General features: G+C 35.2%; 1 protein-coding gene across 2 annotated transcripts in view; it reads left to right on the plus strand.

Moving 5' to 3' along the window:
* The window catches only part of G2E3 (G2/M-phase specific E3 ubiquitin protein ligase), a 67,584-nt gene extending 54,657 nt beyond the window's left edge, over window positions 1–12,927 (plus strand). For both annotated transcript variants that reach the window (XM_084874705.1, XM_084874706.1), the window contains 2 exons: window positions 8,691–8,878; window positions 9,992–12,927. In XM_084874705.1, the coding sequence (XP_084730831.1) occupies window positions 8,691–8,878; window positions 9,992–10,248 (445 nt within the window). In that variant the 3' untranslated portion in view covers window positions 10,249–12,927. The remainder of the gene's footprint in view (window positions 1–8,690; window positions 8,879–9,991) is intronic.
* Window positions 12,928–18,649: the final 5,722 nt, after the last annotated feature.

The following is an 18,649-nucleotide window of genomic DNA, read 5'->3' on the forward strand; positions in this document are numbered from 1 at the left end:
CCATATCTAAAATTTATCAATTGACCTTTGGCCAGTCTTTTTCATCTATCCTACTGTTGTTATTGACTCAAGTATTATTTTCAAGCTATTATCAGACATCATGTTATCTGAAAAGTGATCAGGTATTTCTTTAAACTTTATTTTAGCTTTAAATACATTTAAATACACTAAGTGGCCAGATTGTCATGATCTCTGAATGCATAATAATCTGGCTACTCAGTGTATATCTTATATAATAAAAGAATAATGCACAAATTGTCCCCTCAACCAGGAGTTCGACCAGCAGGCAGGCCAACCAACTGCCCATATCCCCTCCCATTGGCCAGGCTGGCCAGACCCATCCATGCATGAATTTATGCACCGGGCCTCTAATAAATATACACACTGATTGGCCAGATTATTATGCATTCAGAGATCATAATAATCTGGCTACTCAGTGTATACTTGTGTCGAAATTGTTACAGTTGTTATCTTTACTGAAGTTCAAACTATCTCATCTTTTGCCAATATAAATCTTATTATGTTGTTTGAGGTTTTTTTTTATGTTGTCCATTAATGGTCTTTGAGAGCCACCTTACTGTATGGTATAGTAATATATTTCAGTCTCATTTTGTTATTCTGTGCTAAGAGACCTTTGTTTCTTCGAATGGGAAATGATATTTCAAAACCAGAGTCTGGATGCTATGGGTGCTCATTTTTGCCAGGTTGGTCATTGTTTCTAGGCCTTTTCAGTGGACAAAAACTAGGAAAAACAGTGTTTTTGTTTTGTTTTTAAGAAAGAATATATTATGAGGTTATACTGATATTTCAAAATCACTACTATAAGATGTTTAACTTCCCTTTGTCTCATGTTGAGAATCCTAGTTCTCAAAATCACTGGAGAATTAAAATTTATAGTATCGGTAATAATAAAGGCATAATATGCTAATTAGATCAGATAGCTAAACGACCTTCTGGACATCCTTCCAGACAAAGCTACCATGGCCGGGGCCAAGGCAGAGGCAGTTAGGGGTGATCAGGCAGGAAGGTGAGTGGTAAGGGTCGATCAGGAAGGCATGCAGAGTTGTTAGGGTCAATCAGGTAGGCAGGCAGAGGGGTTAGGGGAGATCAGGCAGGCAGGGGAGGGAGGGGGTGATCACACAGGTAGGCAGGCGAGCAGTTAGGAGCTACTGGTCCCGGATTGCAAGAGGTATGTCCAACTGCTGGTTTAGGCCTGATCCCCCTGAGGGATAATCCTCTGAAGGGTCCCGGATTGCAAGAGGTTGCAGGCATTCCCCCACCCCCAAGCATGAATTTCATGCACTGGGCCTCTAGTCTATATATATAAATGCCTAAGTGACCATTAGGACTGAACGACTGGAATGACCGGTCAACCAGTCGCTATGATTCACACTGACCACCAGGAGGCAGACATTCAATGCAGGAGCTGTCCCCCGGTGGTGTGTTTTCCTGGCCAACCTCTCACGGCTTCTCAATCCTGCTGGCCAACCTCCCATGGCACCACCCCCTGTCAGCTGTCACTCCCTTCTTAAACCACTCCCCTCCCCCGGCCGGCTGGCCAACCTCTTGTGGTCCCTTTCCCCGCAAGCTGACCCCCCATGATAGGCCTTGATCGCCAGCCAGGCCATGATAGGCTTTGATTACCTGTGTAGAATTTTTGCACCAGGCCTCTAGTATGAAATAATTACTCACTTGACTTATTCCATATTTTATAAACAGTAGTCTCAGAATAACAATACCACTTTAGCTGGTTTGACTGAATGGATAGATCCCTATTGCCTGAAGGGTCCCAGGCTTGATTCTGATCAAGGGCACATGCATAGGTTATGGGCTCAATTCCCAATGGGGGGTATGCAGGAGTCAGCAGATCAGTGATTCTCTCTCATCATTGATGTTTCTGTTTCTCCCTCTCCCTTCCTCTCTCAAATCAATAAAAATAACAATACCAGCATTATCACCAATAACAAATACTGTTGAAAACAGATTAAAATTGTTCTTCTTTTGTTGTTCTAGGGCTATAGTGTCAAATTACCGTGTTTTAAAGTAATTTGTAATAGTTATATTTCGTGTTGTTATACTACTAATTGGGTATATTTTTTTCATTTTTTTATTTTTAGTGTTTCCTAATTAAAGTTTTATTTTTTAAAAAGTTATGTAAGTGCCTGCATGGTTTCAAAGTCAAAACTATAATGAAACTATAGTATATTGAAAGAACTCAGCTCTATGATACAAATTGTATTCAAAGATGTATAGCTTTTATCTTTATCACATCTAACTTTAAGATGAAACAGGCAAGATAAAAGCTGAAGAGTAATCCCTTCTATGTAAAAGATAAAATGCCTTGTGAAGTAATCATTTTGATGGCTTTAATTGTTTATTCTTTCATTATTTGTTTGTTTGTTTTTTAAATAATAGCAGATAACTATATAAGTGTATGCGTACTCATTTCTCTTAGATACAATGCCATTCACCTTTTTTTCCTCGTTTTTTACTGGGCAAGATATTCTGGAGATCACTCCATGGTAGCAAATAAGACATAGTCCTCACTCTGTTTTAGAGTTCTGTAGAGCTCTGTTGTTTGGATATATTATTATATGTGTTTTTTTTTTCAACAGTTTCCTAATTTTTTTTCCCCAACCAGTTTTCTATAGATGGACATTTAGAATGCTCTCTGGCACTCTCACAAATGAAAATATAACGTCATAAACTTGAATATAAATCCGATATATTTTTAATATTGCAATTTAAAAATAATAGTTACGTAGCTCTTTGAAATGTATCCAAATGTCCTGACTATGGGACTCTTAAATAGTAAAATTTTATATGAATAGAATTATCATTTATAATTATGGTTAATATACAGAATAACCCCATATAGTATAAATTTTGATGTGGTTATTTTTAAATTTGAAGTGCATCTCTTAATGAAAGTATTTCATGTATCTACAGATGGATTTTTCTGATTGCTAACTCAGAGAATTTATTGTTTATTCTGTTTTGTTTTTATAGATATGAGTACTCTAGATGTCAGGAAGTACTATCTGTTTAATTGGTGTTTAAATTAAAACTGAATGATATATAGGAGTTAGGCAGATCAAGATGAAGGCAAGATAAAAGCTGAAGAGTAATCCCTCCTATGTAAAAGATAAAATATCATATAACAAAAAAATCTTGTAAATATATATATCTGAACTCATAAGAATCTTATAGATGTCAGAAATAACAAGGAACCGAAACTGGTTTGGTTTAGTGGATAGAGCGTCGGCCTGCGGACTGAAGGGTCCCAGGTTTGATTCCGGTTGAGGGCGTGTGCCTTGGTTACAGGCATGTCACCAGTGAGGGGTGTGCAGGAGGCAGCTGATTGATGATTTTAATCAATGTTTCTAACTCTATCCCTCTTTTCCTCTCTATAAAAAAAATCATAAAATATATTAAAAAATAAATAACAAGGAAACCAAAAGCCACATTCCCTAGCTATCATATGAAATCAGAACCCTCAGTTTGTACCCTCATCTGAAGCAAAGAAATTAACAAAGCAATTGATTTTAGGATTCATAAAACTTGTAGAGTGCCAGGCAAAAGCAAATACATAGCAACTGTGTTAGGAAATTGCTACAGTCTGGGCCTAATGGGAGCACTAATAATACATTGGTAAAGAAGAAGCATTTCCAATGAAGGCAAAATACACAAGCAAAAAAGCAAGTATTCGGAATAGCACCCAAGAATTTAAATAACAAAAACTGAGTGAGATAAAATATTAGTGCAGTAAAACTGCAATATAATGGACTAATACGGGCAAGGGAGTGTTGGTTAAAGTTGAAAGTCTATTACATAATAAATGAGATTTTCTGATTGTGTATGTTAAAAAATTGACAAAGGTAGTTATTTACCTGTTTTTGTTATGTAGACATGTTTGTGTAATTAAAATTAAGTATGTATAAAAAGTTTAATTTCACAGAAAAGTTTTCTATATGTATTACAGTAATTTTAAATTCACCTGTCACTCCGCATAAACAAATGCACATGGGTGGAACGATGTGGTATGATCATATGCTAATTATTCAACAAACACTGTTTACGAGTGGTGACTCTTGGATTTAAATATGTAAACTATAGTTGTAGGTGTGTAATATTTATTTATGTTGACAAAAATTATTTATTTTTTCAAACATATGGGCTATTCACTAAAATTAGTTAAAAGTAACAGTGAATTAATACCAAAAAATAACCTGCTAATTTAATTGTAAGCAAATCTTGGTTAAAAGCATTTTAGAATTACCAGGTTGTTAATTTTCACATATGACATACGGACCAGAAACTTTGTTTGTTAAATCTAGGTCTTCAAAATCGAGGTTTAATGTAGTGATTTAAAAGAGAAAACAAACAATTGGGGGGAAAATACATGCACAAAATGAATCAAATAGCTCTTCCATGTTGAAAAATGATCACAAACTTCAGTTCTGGATAACATGGAATAGACATAGTTCTCTCTATTCCTTCTGCTAAGTACAGTTAAAAACCCTGAAAATTATATGTAAAACAAATATAAGACTGAAAGGTAAGGAGAGGAAAACAGACCAGCTGAGGATCTTAGAACCCAGGAATGACAGAGCAGAATGAAGAGGAAATCTAGACCTTCTTATATAAAGTAAAACTAAGAGAATTTGTTACCAGCAGACCTACTCTAAAATAAAGCCTATAGGAAATACTTGAAACAGAAAGCAAATTACTAAAGGTACTAGATGCCCAGTGCACAAATTCATGCATGTGTGGGGTCCCTCGGCCTGGCTGTCGATTGGGGTCCATCAGGGCAGTCTCAGCCAGTCCTGATTGGGGCCTGGGGGGCTGGCCAGCTGGGGAGGGACTATGGGAGGGCTCCGGGGCATGTCCAGCCCTCTCTCCCAGTCCTGATCAGCTGAACCCCAGCAGCAAGCTAACGTACCAGTTGGAACATCTGCCCCTGGGTGGTCAGTGTGCATCATATAGCAACTGGTTGAGCAGTTGACTAAATGGTCAACTGATTGGTTGGACACTTAGCATATTATGCTTTTATTATATATGATTATAATTTGAAACATCAGGAAGAAAGAAAAAATGAAAAGAATAAAGGCATGTTTCCTAAATCATATTTCATAGTTGAGTTAAAAAGTTACAATAACATTTTATAATGTTCAAGTGTATGTGGAAGAAATATTTAGGAAATTACATTAAGTACAGGGAAAGGCAAAAGGATGTAGAGAGAGGTAAGGCTTATAAAATGTTGATACCAGTAGACTTATATTTTAAAAAAATACATTCAATAGCACAATAGATAAAAAATGAATTTAAAAATTCAAATAACCCACAGGAGGACAAGGAAAAGGACACAAAAATGATCGCGGAAATGAAAATGTTATATGGTAGGCAATTGAAGAAAAAACTAGTGATCGGGAAGATGAATATGAGGATTTGTTCTTAGAGAAAGATTGAAAACAAGGTTTTGTGAAAATTAGAATAAGAGAACCCAAACATATATTTAACTAAAAAAACAAGATGGTGGCCAGGGCAGCATTATAGAAAATACTGCTTAAGCCCTGGCTGAGAGGCTCAGTTAATTTCAGTGTCATCTTATAAGTTGAGGATATAATTCCTGATCAGGACTTGTCCGGAAGACAACCAGTCAATGTTTCTCTCCCTTTCCCCCAAAATCAATAAAAATATATTCTTGGGTTTATAAAAGGATTATAAAATAAAACAGAAAATCTGCAGAAAAAGTTCTTGAGGATCACATGGCTTAATGAGCCAAAATAGTGTAGTTTGTGGCTAAACTGCATTTTGAGCCAAAAGACACTGTTGTAAAAATGAGTTATACTGAAAGCAGGGTGGTTGTTTTTTTGTTGTTTTTTTGTTGTTTTTTGTTGTTTTCAGTAATGTCAACAATGAAAACAGATAGCCCTGGTAATACCTTCACAAACTACTTACATTATCATTCAAAAGTGAGAGAAATAGACATTTGGAGATAGTTTAGTTATTTCCTAAAGAGATTAATAAAGTATATATTTAAGGAAGATAAATTGAACCTAGAAAGAAAAATATACAAGCAGCAGCAGTGAGCACAGGTATAGGAAAAAATATGAATAAAAAAAAATGAGGATTGGCTATTAAAAAACAACTAAATTTTGGTAAAATGGTTAAAATAATTAAAATATTAGTGAAAAATTAATTTGTAAGAAGAATGGATATTGTTGGGTTTATTGTTTTAAGGGACTTGTGTTGAGATAGTAATAAGGAAGCATCAATTATCTTTAGATTATTAAATCAAGAATGTATGTTTTAAGTTATTTTCTAAAATAACAGGAATAGCATTTGTAATTTCCAAACCAGGTTGGTGAGGTCTGGGGGTGAAATAAAGAACATAATAAAGAAAATAGGGTAAAAACAAACAAAACACATGTTCCAATAAAGCATATTATAAAGTAGGAAAATCTAAATTTAGATTGGTTAGTATGACACATATAAATAGCTTAGGCTTTTGTATTAAAAAGATCTCAAATTGCATTTTAAATAAATGACTTTTAACACAAAATAAAGTAATGACCTAAAAACATAGCCTCAAATACGTAAAGCAAAAACTGACAACAGCCCTAACTGGTTTGGCTCAGTGGATAGAGTGTTGGCCTATGGACTGAAGGTTCCCAGGTTCGATTCTGGTCAGGGGCATGTACCTTGATTGCAGGCACACCCCAATGGGAGGCAAGCAGGAGGCAGCTGATTGACGTTTCCCTCTCATCGATGTTTCTGACTCACTATCCCTCTCCTTTCCTCTTTATAAAAAAATCAATAAAATATATATTTTTTTAAAACTGACAACACAGAAATTGTTAAAATAGTTGGATATTTTAAACAGGTCTCAAAGGAGTTAATAAGTTTAAATACAAATAAGTTTAAATACAAATACAAATAAATACAAATAATTAAGGTCTAAAATAGCAGTGATCTGATTTTGAAAAGGGTTTATAAAAGGAAGCACATTAAAAAAAATCTTTACTGCAGTGTATCCTCCTAATAGGTTAAAAGGAACAAAAACATCCAATCATACAATTTTAGGTGCAGAAAAAGCATTTCATACATTTTAACATTTATACATAATTTTAAAATAACAATTTGAAAAACCATTATAACGTGTATCTTCTAAACATTCAGCAAACATCCCTAAAGGTGAACTGTTACCACCATTCCCCTTAAGGCCAGATGAGCCTAGAATATACATAATTACTCCCTTGGTTTCCACAATATGCTGAAGACTAACAGAGCAACAAGACCAAATGAATAAGTGAATGTTATTAAGGATTAGCAGAACTAAAATTATTTGTAGCCTGCATGATTGTCTAACCTAAAATAATCTAAGAAATTCTGGAAAGTGTTTAGCAAGGTTACTGGATACAAGAGGTAAAAAAGATTCTCTCGGAGGTTTGTGAGTGAGGAGGAATGGTAAAGAAATTGGTAAACAGAGCAACTTATTGTACAAAAATGTGTACTTTGAGAGTTTATGAAACTAAGAAGACTTAAACTAGCAATTAGTTTTAAGTGTTCTAAAGCCTTTGCATCTTTCAGGAAGAGGGTAAACACTAGCCCCTCCCCAAACCCATCCATGGTTTCACTTCTCTCAGTTTCATTTACTCATGATCAATCATGATTTAGAAATATTAAGTGGAAAATTGTATAGAGAAGCATGGAGAAATCTTGCATTCCCTGAGATATAAATCATTCTTCTATCCACCTATCCATGCCCCTTAGTAGCCATCTTGGTTTTCAGATGGACTGTCACAGTATTAAGTGCTTGGATTCAAGTAAACCTTGTTTACTTAGTAATAGCTCTAATGTGCAAGAGTATATATAATACTGGAAATTCAGATTGCCAAAGAGAAGCCTTAATGTGCTTCCTTTAAGTGAAAAATCAAACATTCTCAACCTAAAGAAAGAAAAAATCATATTGAGTTGCTATGATTTATAGTAAGAACAAATCTGTGAAACTGAAGAAGGTTCATCCTAGTTTTGCAGTGTTGCACATCAAATTGCAAAAGTCACAGCCACAGTGTGTGAAAAATGCTTAGTTAAGATGGAAAAGGCATTAAATTATGGGTGGAAGACATGAACAGAAAACTTGGTATGAATGATTGCAACATGTTGCACCAGAAAGCATTGTGTTATGAAGACTTCAGTAAGGGATCCCTGAAACAAATGACATCAAACCATTTACTGCAAGTCAGGGATGGTTACAGAGACTCAGGAATAGGCTGGGACTGAAAAATATATTGATAAAAATTACTGAAGAGGCTATCTGCCCATGAAGAAAGTACTACCACATTTCCAGCAGAGTTAAAGAAGTTGATTACAAAGAAGAAAAGTATGTATACATAGGGAAAAAATTGAATATATTAGGGTTCAGTACTACCCCCCCTTTCAGGCAGCTATTAATGGATCTTGGAACACATGCCCCAAAATATGGGGAGACTACTGTACTTTGATTCACTTTAGATTATAAATATACCTATTAAAATCTTAAGAGGTAACTATTTAAAAGAGAGGTAGTATGACTTTTTTAAATAGAAGGTAAATTGGAATTTAAAAATAAAGCTAGTAATGTTAACTCCCTATTGTAATATCAAACACATGTATGAATGTTCTCTCAGTACTTTTCTTCTCTTAAGTTTTAAGCAGGGTCTGAAAACTCTTGGCGTTTTGGAGAAAATTCAGACTTATCCAGAAGCATTTTATAGCATCTTTTGTCATAAACCTGAGAATCTTTCTGCAAAAATCCTTAAAGATCTTTTTACAGTACAGACATGTGACGCACAGTCTTTGGGGTTTTGGAACAGTTACTTACAAGCTGTTGAAGGTATGTGGATGTTTTATTTTTATCTAACTCTTAGAATGTTTGTTTCAGTATATTTATTTCTTTTTTGCATTTTGATGAGAATTTTCATTGGCTACATATTTACAAAATACTTAAAAATAAGTTGTTACAAGATACTTAAAAATAAGTTTGTTGATATTGATGAGTAAAGGTTATAGAACAAAATTGTATTTTGAAATGTTTCTTTATATAATTGGAGGTCAGAGGCATTCTTCCTAGGAATTTTAATTATACGGGTGATAGCCACAGTATAGAATAGTATAAAGGCTAATTGTCTGTTTCACCTTTCTCAAACTTCTTACATTAAATTATTAATCCTTTGGTAAGGACTATGATAATGATGTTTATCATTGAGAATTAGCAATGTGAAATCTTTTTAATAGAGTGGAAGGTATTTTAATTTTCAGTTGAATCTTCTTTCAGACAAGTTGTTATTGTTGTTTTTCTCTGCATTTATTGAACTAATTGATTTTCAACCAGTGTGCTACAAGAACTTCTAAAACATGCAATCCCTGACTGTTTAGTCAGGGCACTGACCTCTTTTCCCTTAGATTGTCAAATGAAAAAATGACAAGAGTCAATATAACAGTAGCCATCCAGTGTGAGTGAATCAAAATTATACCTTTTTTTGTGTCAGATGGCAAAAAATACATTTTTTTGATGTGCTACAGAATTTTAGTAATTAGTTTATGTGTGCCATGAGATGAAAAAGATTGGAAGTCACTGAACTAGTTTATCAAATAATGATAACCTAGAAGTAGTTTATGATACACTAATTGTTTTTAGTATAATATATCCCCAAAAGACAAAATTTCATAATCCACTGAACTTCTTGGACTCTATGATAACTTTATATTGGAGAAGGCATTCAAATATACAATGAGTAGGTCAGTTAAGTGATTTTGTGAGTCATACTTTGAGATTCAAACATTTATTGAATGTACTGTTTCCTATTACTACACTTGACTTAGTTATTTAATTTGCCCAAGATAGATGTTGGAGTCTCTGCCTTTCAACATTCCCAGTCAAGATGGGGAAGAATCTGATGGTAGCAATACATAATGAACTTATTTTTCTTCTTGGTAAACTTTTCAGATGGTAAATCTGCAACAACATTGGAAGATATTCTTATTTTTGCAACTGGTTGCAATTCCATTCCACCTGCTGGATTTAAACCCACTCCTTCAGTTGAGTGCCTTCATTTGGATTTTCCTGTTGGAAACAAGTGTAATAACTGTTTAGGTCTCCCAATCACCGATACATACAAAGAATTTCAAGAAAAAATGGACTTTTCCATAAGAAACACTTTAAGACTAGAAAAAGAAGAAAGCTCTCACTATGTTGGACATTAAGGTGTTTTGAACAAAGAGATTCTTCTTTAAAAGCTGCTATTGATACTTTTGTTTCAGAAATTTGTCCATTATCACTTTTGAATGAACTTATCAACTTCTTGGTCCAATAAAATTTATGATGTGAACATAAAGGAATGTTTTGGCCATTTAAGCTTAAAAAATTTGTTAAGGTATATCATTTAAAGTTGATGATGTTTTTATATTTTGTTAGTATACATGCTTTGTAATCTTCAATATAAATATTTTTAGAATGGCTGTTAGACTTTCTTCAATCGTAGTAGCATGGTATATATAAGAGAAAAACTTGTACTCACTATTTTTGTAAATTCGGATTAGCTATATAGGATGCCACAATTTTTTTCCAGTTTTATGCAATTTTCAAATTATTATTTTATTTTAAAGCATTAAATAGAAAAGCTAGTTGATAAATTCTGTTATATAAATCAAAGGCACATATTCTGGGGTATGTGTTACATGTATCCTTTTCTAGGATGGCACTAAATTGGTTGTTAAAAATTGTTTAAAATAGACCCACACTGCAATTAGATTATGCCTAAGGAAATACGTATTACATAAACAGCGGAATTGCACAAATATTCTATAATCTGTATACATTCCATAGTCTTAAAAATACTTCTGAGTTGGATAAAAGTATATAAAAAAGTGTATTCTTTAAAGCCATGGCTTTAATCATAGGAGTTTTCCCCCTGTTAGATCCATAATAACTTCAGGTATCTGAATGATATCTGTGGGTTGTCATGTGGTAGGTTTGGCTATTTGACAGGTTATTTATTTTTGAAATGGTTGTATGATAGATAAGCTCGCACCATTGCATTACTGCTATCTTTTTTGCTCTTGAAAGGTATCTGTTATTTTATAGGTAATGTAGAAATATGTAAGAAATAAATACAAACAAAATAAAAAACCCACTCTAATCTAACCATGCAGAATTAACTGATATGTATCCTTCTATAAACTTTTGTTTCATTTTGTAACTTTATTAATGTTACTAAAAGTAACAAGAAACTAATTAAACAATTTGAAGTTTGTCTCCATCCATAGTCATGTCACCATAATTATATATGCTTTCACAAAAGAAAAAAATTGGAAAAGCCTAATTTCTATAATGTTATCAAATATAAATGGGTTTTCCACCAAAGTAAATCGTATGAGAGGTAAATTGCTTGGTTGCAACAACATTTAAAAAAAAAAAAAAATGATTTCAGAGAGGAATGGAGAGGGAGAGAAGAAATAGAAACATGAATGATGAGAGAATCATTGATCAGCTGCTTCCTGCATGCCCCCTACCTGGGGATTGAGCCTGCAACCTGAGCATGTGCCCTGGACCGTATTTGAACTGGGGACCCTTCAGGCCACAGTCTGATCTCTTATCTGCTGAGCCAAACCGGCTAGGACCACATTTTTCTTGATACACAAAACAGGTGTCAGTTATCATATTCTCATTTTCCCTGAGAAACATCCCTCAGTTATTTTTTTTTTAATCCTCACCTGAATGCATTCACTGATCTCTAAGGATATTTTTTACATTTATTTTTTTATTTTTATTTTTATTTTTTTAGAGAGTGGCAGGAAGGAGGGAGAATAGGAGAGAGAGAAAAAGAGACATTGATGTGTGAGAGAAATATTGATTGGTTGCCACCTGCACACACCTTGACCAGCCAGGGATCAAAACTCAGGCCCTTCCATGCTTGAGCTAGTGTTCTAACCACTGGGCAGCCAGCCAGAGCAGTTAAAGAAAAATAACGGAATTGATTTGATATTGGTAATATATCTCTTAATACCAAAGGCAAAGTAAAGCATAGTCCTAGTGTACTTTAATTTGTTATACTTACTAACAGACCCAGCAAATTAGAGTTTCATTTTCATTTAAAATGTTTAAGAACAATAAGGCATTTCTTTGTCTTTTGTTAAATTTAGGTTATTGAAAGTAATTACAAGGACCTATTATCAAAAAAGGGTTTGAATAATATAAACCTCAAACTTTCCATATAGCTTCTATTTAAAATGTTTTTGATAGATTGGCTACTTCATTCCTTAATCTACCTAGTTTTATTAAATTTTAAAAGCCACTAAAACAGTACCAAAAAAATCTAAACAAATTTCTGGTTATTTGTAGTTTTAATTATTTTCCCTTGCAGCAGTAATTTAGCTTATGATTACTGTCACTTTTTAGGTGGTGAGGGATGGGAAAGAAGGGCACTTGGTTTGGCTACAAGTGAAAACAGTATGGTATTTCAGTTCCTCCTTTCATTGTATGTGTAGATAGGGCCTTAGGGATAAGGTGGTATAAATAATCATTTAGGATAGGCACAGTTTAAACTGAAGTTTAAGTATTCATATTGAAAAATGTTTTCTAATTTTAAGGATGTTACATTAGTATGATTTTTTAAAGATTAATCTGTTTAATCAGGGCATATCAGAGAAACTTGTAGGTTGTTTTCTATTGCAGTGTTACAATGTCAAATGGTATTATGATTTTTTTCTATTGTTATAGCCAGTGCACAATCCTTACTAATGTTGATTTTAAAAAGGAATAATGCTATAATCCTTTATAAATGTGTGTATGTCTTAAATATTTTAAACTAAATGCCATATATTTCAAGCTTGTTTCCTGTTGTTCTCAATGTCAAGGAAAATAAAAAATTTGCCTATTATGCATCTACTATTAATAGTCTTTGGTTAGTTTTATATTCGTTGTTTTAAAACAGTTTTACACTTTTTGATGTGAGAACTTCATTTGAAAGTCTTTTATATAATTATCTACTATTATACTTGGTCATTTTAATACTTAAGGTAAACATTCTTTAAAATATCAGAAACTAGCTTATTTTAGCCGAAACCGGTTTGGCTCAGTGGATAGAGCTTCGGCCTGTGAACTGAAGGGTCCCAAGTTCAATTCTGGTCAAGGACATGTACCTTGGTTGCGGGCACATCCCCAGTAGGGGGTGTGCAAGAGGCATCTGGTCGATGTTTCTCTCTCATTGATGTTTCTAGCTTTCTATCTCTCTCTCTCTTCCTCTCCGTAAAAATTTGATTAAATAAATAAATAAATAAAGAAACTAGCTTATTTTATATTTTGTCACATTTAATTCCTACTTTATGAATAGTAAGCCATTCTCTGTTTGGGTCAAGTAAAAAATCCTTCATTTGATTACTAACTTGAGAAATAAATCAGTTTGGCTTCTATTTTATATTAAAACTTTTAATAATTTTCCTAATTATCTGAAAGCTAGTGTAACTTTTGTACTCAATACTAAATTCTAAGGGGAGTATAATAGTTAAATTTTTCAGTGACTGCATTCAGTCATTATAAGAATATTAGAACAAGATTCTATTTATAAATCTATAATCTTTTTATGTAGTGATTATCACGTGCTTCATTGTTACTTTTCCAGGAAGCTATTAAACTAGTGCTTATGCTTCAAGTATTACAAAGTTTTTTGCTTTAAGTATTCCAATACAAAGCATAAGAATACACTGAATGATGGATTCCTTGAATGTGATCTTTCTGATGTACTGGTGGATCCTATTTGCTAGAATTTTGTTGAGGATTTTGGCATCTATGTCTATGAGGGATATTGGCCTGTAATTATCTTTCATTGTGTTGTCTTTGTCTGGTTTTGGTATTAGGCGATGCTGACTTCATAGAAGGAGCTTGAAAGTTTTCCTCCCTCTTGAATTTTTTTGGAATAGTCTGAGGAGGATAGGTTTTAGTTCTTCCTTGAATGTTTGGTAAAACTCCCCTCTGAAGTCGTCTGTCCCTGTGCTTTTGTTTGCCAAATGCTTTTTGATGACTACTTCAATTTTTTCCATACTTATTGATCTATTGAGATGTTTAGATTCTTCCTGATTGAGTTTTGGAAGGTTTTATTTTTCTAGAAATATGTCCATTTCCTCCAGGTTGTCCAGTTTTTTGGAACAGAATTTTTAAACTATCCTTTGTATTGTGTTGGGGTCTGTTGTTATTTTTCCTCTTTCATTTCTATTTTGTTTGAGTCCTCTCTCTCTGCTTCTTGGTGAGCCTGGCTAGAGGTTCATCAATCTTGTTTATCCTTGCAAAGAACCAGCTCTTGGTTTTGTTCTTTTTTGTTGTTGTTTTGTCTCAAAGTCGTTTCTCTCTGCTCTGATCTTTATTATTTCCTTCCTTCTGCTATACTGGGCAGTTCTTGTTGCTCTCTTTCTAACTCTGAGTTGTAGGGTTAGGTAATTTATTACCATTGTTTCTTGTTTTTATCAGTAGTCTTGTAGAGCTGTGAACTTCCCTCTCAAGATTGCTTTCTCTATGTCCCATAGATTTCGGATTGTTTTGTTTTCATTATCATTTGTTGCCAGGATGTATTTTATTTCTTCCTTGATCTCTCTGGTACCTCAATCATTATTTAATAGCATGTTATTTAGTCTATGTGTTTGATTTTTTATATTGTTTTTATTGTAGTTGATTTCCAGTTTTATGCCACTGTGATCTGAGAAGATGCTTGATGTGATTTCTATCTACTTGAATTTGAAGAGACTTTGCCTATGACCCAGCAATGATCTATCTTTGAAAATGAACCCATGTGCACTTGAGAAGAATGTATATTCTGTGGCTTTGGGGTGAAATATTCTGAAGATTACAATTAGTCTAGTAAGTCATTTAGGATTGATGTTTCTTTGCTGATTTTTTGTTTAATCAGTTGATTTTTTGAGAAATCAGTTGCTAGTCTGATGGGGGTTCTTTGTTTGTAACTTTCTCTCTCTGGCCGCTTTTAAGATTCTTTGTCGTTGGTGTTTGCCAATTTAATTATAATGTTCCTTGGCGTTGGTCTTTTGGGGTTCATTTTACTTGGGACCCATTGAGCTTCTTGGATTTGTGTGTTTTTTCTTACCTATATGGGGAAGTTTTCTATCATTTCTTCAAACAGGTTTTCTGTTCCTTGCTCAGTTTCCTCTCCTTCTGGAACCCAATTTATGTGGATGTTGTTTTGTTGTGTTGTTGTGTTGTCCCAAAGCTCTCTTATGCTGTCCTCCTACTTTTTAATTTTTTCTTTCGAGAAGCTGCTCTATTTGGCTATTTTTCCCCACCTTGTCTTCTAGCTCACTGATGCAGTCCTCTGCTTCTTCTAGTCTACTTTTTATTTCTTTCATTTTTTTTATTAAGGTATTATATGTGTACATACCTTACCAACCGCCCCCACCCCCCACTCCCATACATGCCCTCCTTCCCCAGAGTTTTGTGTCCATTAATTATGCTTATATGTATGCATACAAGTCCTTTGGTTGAACTTTTATCTCCCCCATATCTCCCTACCCTCCCACTGTAATTTGACAGTCTGCTTATTTCTTTACTGTCTCTGTATTTATCTTTTTGTTCATCAGTTTATAATATTCATTATTCATAAATGAGTGAGATCATGTTGTGTTTTTCTTTCATTGACTGGCTTATTTCACTCAGCATAATGTTCTCCAATTCCATCCAGGTTGCTGCAAATGATAAGAATTCCTTTTTTATGGCAGCATAATATTCCATTATGTAGATGTACCAAAGTTTTTTGATCCAATCATCTGCTGACGGGTACCTAGGCTGTTTCCAAATTCTGGCTATTGTAGATTGTGCTGCTATGAACATAGGGGTGCATATATCCTTTTTGATTGGTGTTTCTAGTTTCTTAGGATATATTCCTAAGAGTGGGATTACGGGGTCAAATGAGAGTTCCATTTTCAGTTTTTTGAGGAAATTCCACACTGTTCTCCACAGTAGTTGCACCAGTCTGCATTCCCACCAGCAGTGCACGAGGGTTCCTTTTTCTCCGCAACCTCGCCAACACTTGTCGTTTGTTGATTTGTTGTTGATAGCCATTATGACAAGTGTGAGATGGTACCGCATTGTTGTTTTGATTTGCATCTCTCGGATAATTAGTGACTTTGAGCATGTTTTCATGTGCCTCTTGGCCTGCCTTCTGTCTTCTTTTGAAAAGATTATATTTAGGTCCATTGCCCATTTTTTAATTGGATCATTTATCTTCCTTTTATTAAGTTGTATAAGCTGTTTGTAGATGTTGGAGATTAAACCTTTATCAGTGATAACATTTGCAAATATGTTCTCCCATACAGTGGGTAGTCTACTTTTGATGCTTTCTATTGAGTTCTTTACAGCAACAATGTCATTTTTCATTTCTTCTTAGTTCTTCATTTCCTCTTGGTTCTTACTCATATTGTCGAATTTGCCTTCCATTCTTTTCAGCCACCTTATGACCATTTCTCTGAATTCTTTCTCTGACAGGTTGCTTGCCTCCATTCCGTTTTCTTCTTTTTCTGGAGATGCCTGCTTCTTTCATATGCGGGCTGTTTCTTTGTCTCCCCATGGTCTCTTTTTTTCTGGATGTCTGGTTATGTAGTTCTCTCCTTTCAATGGTGGATTGTAGGGCTCCTCTGAATCTGCATGTTTGTGCCAATTGGAGACCAGTGTTCTGGGGTTCACAGCTATCGGTGGGTGCCGCAGTTGTAGATTTTTAGGTTTTCAATAACATATACTTTCCCCTTCAAGGTGGTGCGGTCTCTGTCCGAGCGGGTTGCTCACCGCCGGGAGGGATCCCAGCAACAGTGGGGGCTGCCTGGTCAGGGGAACCCCATCCATCAGTCCTTCACCTTCTCCTGGAGTATAGCTGTACCTTAACTCGCCAACAAACACTCCCCATGCAACCCTCAGCTGTTTTTTCTTTCTGCTCCGGGACAAGGCTCGGGACATGTCTGTCTATTCCATCGCCATTTTTTCTCTCCTCTGGGACATTTTTAAAAAATTTACATTGTGTGCACTCTGTTCAGGACAGTTTTTATCACTTTTATGTAGATACTATATGAAAATGTTAAACATTTTCTTAGCTTTTTTGCTTTGTTAATTCTCACCTGAGGATCTTTTTCCATTGATTTTTTTTAAAAATATATATTTGTATTTCAGAGAGGAAGGGAAAGCGAGAACGAGGGAGAAACCTCAATGATGAGAATCACTGATTGGCTGCCTCCTACATGCCCCACCTTGGGAATTGAGCTCATAACCTGGGCATGTACCCTTGACCGAAATCGAAACAGACCCTTCAGTCCACAGGCCAACACTCTATCCACTAAACCACACTGGTCGGGGCTTTCCATTGATTTTTAGAATGGAAAGGATGGGGAGAGACAGAAGGAAACGTCTACCAGGGGTCTTCAAACTACGGCCCGCGGGCCACATGCGGCCCGCAGAGGAGTCTGATCCCGGCCCGCCAGGTTTTTTGGGCAGTGAGTGCAGCCTAGGTGTTACAGTAGGAATTAGTAGTTCATATAGTCCGGCCCTCCAGCTCTCTGAGGGACCGTGATCTGGCCCCCACTTTAAAAAGTTTGAGGACCCCTGGCTATGAGAATACATCAATTGGTTCCCCCCACATGTGTCCCAACCAGGGCTAGGGATCCAGCCTGTAACTGAGGTCCAGGCAGTATGCTTCTTTCATATGCGGTGAGTAGAATGAAGGATCCTTTCAACCCAGGATCCTTCATTCTACTCACTGACACTTTACTGAGCCATATCGGCTAGGACTTTCTTAGCATTTTAATGTAACATATGGTCTTAGGGAAAAGTCTGATGGAACTAAAACAGTTAAATGATAGATGAACAAGATCAGGTTCTCAGATGTTGGAAGGTCGGCAAGCCTGTAAATTTTCTATTCTGTGGACACAAAAATTTAAGTACAATTTTTCTATAGGGCAGGAACTGTCATTTCTGTTCAATTAAAATACACCTAGATCACTGGTGATTCCATCAAATATTGTAATTGCACTAGTCAGGTGACTCGGGGTTGGAGCTCTCCTCTGACACCAAAAGACTGAGGGCTTTGCTTCCTAGTCAGGGCACATATTTAGGTTGGGTGTTCCATCCCTGGTCAGCCGCATACAGAAGGGAAGTGATAGATGTGTCTCACATCAATATTTCTCTGTCTCTTCTCCCCCTTTATCCCTTCCTCTAGTCTAGTGGTCAGCAAGCTCATTAGTCAACAGAGCTAAATATCAACAGTACAATGATTGAAATTTCTTTTGAGAGCCAAATTTTTAAAACTTAAACTTCTTCTAATGCTGCTTCTTCAATATAGACTCGCCCAGGCTGTGGTATTTTGTGGAAGAGCCACACTCAAGGGCCAAAGAGCCTCATGTGGCTCGTGAGCCGCAGTTTGCAGACCACTGCTCTTGTCAATAAAAAGAAACTCCAATGATGATAAAAATAGCTATTAAAAATATTAGTGATAGCACTAAATAAAGCAGTAAATATTCCAGTTAATTTCTTAATGACTATGCTAATTATAAGAAGTGAGAGAGAATGCAGTTCTTAAAAATTTCATAACTTTTACCAACCTCACCCTATGACCTCCAGTTC

Source organism: Pipistrellus hanaki, assembly GCF_964339955.1.
Source record: "Pipistrellus hanaki genome assembly, chromosome: 1".
Classification (NCBI taxonomy): domain Eukaryota; kingdom Metazoa; phylum Chordata; class Mammalia; order Chiroptera; family Vespertilionidae; genus Pipistrellus; species Pipistrellus hanaki.